This window comes from Cebus imitator, unplaced genomic scaffold (genome assembly GCF_001604975.1).
Source record: "Cebus imitator isolate Cc_AM_T3 unplaced genomic scaffold, Cebus_imitator-1.0 Scaffold138, whole genome shotgun sequence".
NCBI lineage: Eukaryota > Metazoa > Chordata > Mammalia > Primates > Cebidae > Cebus > Cebus imitator.
In genome coordinates this window covers 5,221,545-5,223,291 of record NW_016107453.1, presented here as the reverse complement: position 1 = coordinate 5,223,291, position 1,747 = coordinate 5,221,545, and the positions used below count along the sequence as shown (strand labels likewise).

Below are 1,747 nucleotides of genomic sequence, written 5' to 3'. Positions count from 1 at the left end.
GTCAGCTGATTAATTTGGAGAGCCAGCTCAGACTTTGGATACAAGTCTCTGTGTCCTTTTTCCTGGCAGATTTGTCCTTGTGATCTTGAAGCATATTTGAAGAGGTAGCTTCCTAATGAGGAGCTCCGTTAGGCATGGTATAGTGACTGATTAAGTTATGTTTAAAGGATATTAAGTCCAGTGACAAACCGAACAGGCCATGGGCTTGCAATTGGTCCTGGTATGGAGGGAGAGAGTGTGTGATGGTAGGATGGTGGCAACTTTGGTTACTGTCAGATCAATACTCATCATAAGCCAGATGAATGAGGGACAAAGTGTGGGCTGGGATGACCAATAACTTTGAAGCTGCCAACCAGCCTTCTTAATCAGACTAAGTACAGTACAGAAGACTTGTGATTTAGTTACCAAACTACTAAATTTCTTTATGAGGGTAAAGGCTTCTTAAGAGACAATTAATGTGTAGATTCATAAGATGTTCTAAGGCAAGCCAGTCTGAGCCAAAGAAGCCAGGGAGACCAGGGAGGGAGCCCCACCTACCAGCAAGGATATATAAAAGCTCGGGAGCCTGAAGTGACATTCACAACTCAGGAGGTAACTTCAGCAAGCTACCTGCAGCCCTCTGTCTGACATCATGTCCTTCAACTGCTCCGCAAGAAATTGCTCTTCCAGGCCGATTGGAGGACGCTGCGCTGCTCCAATGGCCCCAGTTGCCACGACTTCCAGCACTGATGCTGACTGCCTGGGCGGCATCTATTTGCCCAGTTCCTTCCAGACTGGCTCTTGGCTCCTGGACCACTGTCAGGAGACCTGCTGCGGGCCCACTGCTTGCCAGCCAACCTGCTATCAGCGAACTTCATGCGTCTCCAACCCTTGCCAGGTGACCTGCTCTCGGCAAACTACCTGTGTTTCCAACCCCTGTTCAACCACCTGCAGCCGGCCGCTCACCTTTGTCTCTAGTGGATGTCAGCCCCTGGGAGGCATCTCCAGTGTCTGCCAACCAGTAGGTGGAGTCTCTACTGTCTGCCAGCCAGCCTGTGGGGTCTCCAGGACGTACCAGCAGTCCTGCGTGTCCAGCTGCCGAAGAACCTGCTGAGTGTGTGGGAGCCAGTGAGCGAATCAAGACTCCACGATCCCAGCTGTTTCCAGGATCTTCCAGCATGTTGCCTGTCCCTAATAGCTCTTCATCGCTGACTCCTCTTCTGACTGCCTGACTGCTGGCTACTAGCCATGCACACGCTGTCTTTGGCACTCTAAAAGTTTTCTGGCCAGCCCTGAGCTTGTTTTAAGGGTTGCTCACTGGTGCTGTGTATGCCTCTGGATGTGTCCAGAAGCTTTACCACCCACGCCCCAGTCTCTAATGCTTTTAACATGTTTTCACCATGCTGCTGTATCTCCTGGCCTCTGCTTTTGTGTCTCTCAAAAAGGGAGCTTGTCTCGCCATGTATTTCTCAATAAACCTGCATTAGTTGGCATTGCAAATGTATGTCTCAGCAGAGTTCTTTTTAAAAAATTTCAACTTTTAATTTAGATTTGGGTGGTGGGTACACGTGCAGGTTTGCTACAAGGGTGTACTGTGTGAAGCTGAGGTTTGGGGTATGATTGAACCCATTTGTCAAGTACTGAACATAGCTCCCGATTGGTAGCTTTCCAGTCATTTTCCCTCTTCCTCTGTTTCCACTCTTGCAGTGGCCAGTGCCTATCATTTTTATCTTTATGTCCATGTGTACTCAATGTTTAGCTCCTACTT

The 1,747-nt window shown here is 48.9% G+C and overlaps 1 protein-coding gene across 1 annotated transcript; it reads left to right on the top strand.

Annotated features, from left to right (window-relative positions):
- The first annotated feature begins 582 nt into the window (after positions 1 to 582).
- Positions 583 to 1,479, top strand: LOC108313544 (keratin-associated protein 11-1). The gene has a single exon (XM_017541970.2). The coding sequence runs from the start codon at positions 632 to 634 to the stop codon at positions 1,091 to 1,093; it is 462 nt and encodes a 153-aa protein (XP_017397459.1). The 5' UTR covers positions 583 to 631; the 3' UTR covers positions 1,094 to 1,479.
- Positions 1,480 to 1,747: the final 268 nt, after the last annotated feature.

Coding starts and splice junctions, on each gene's coding strand:
- LOC108313544 (XM_017541970.2), top strand. CDS start 632: ATGTCCTTCAACTGCTCCGCAAGAAATTGCTCTTCCAGGCCGATTGGA.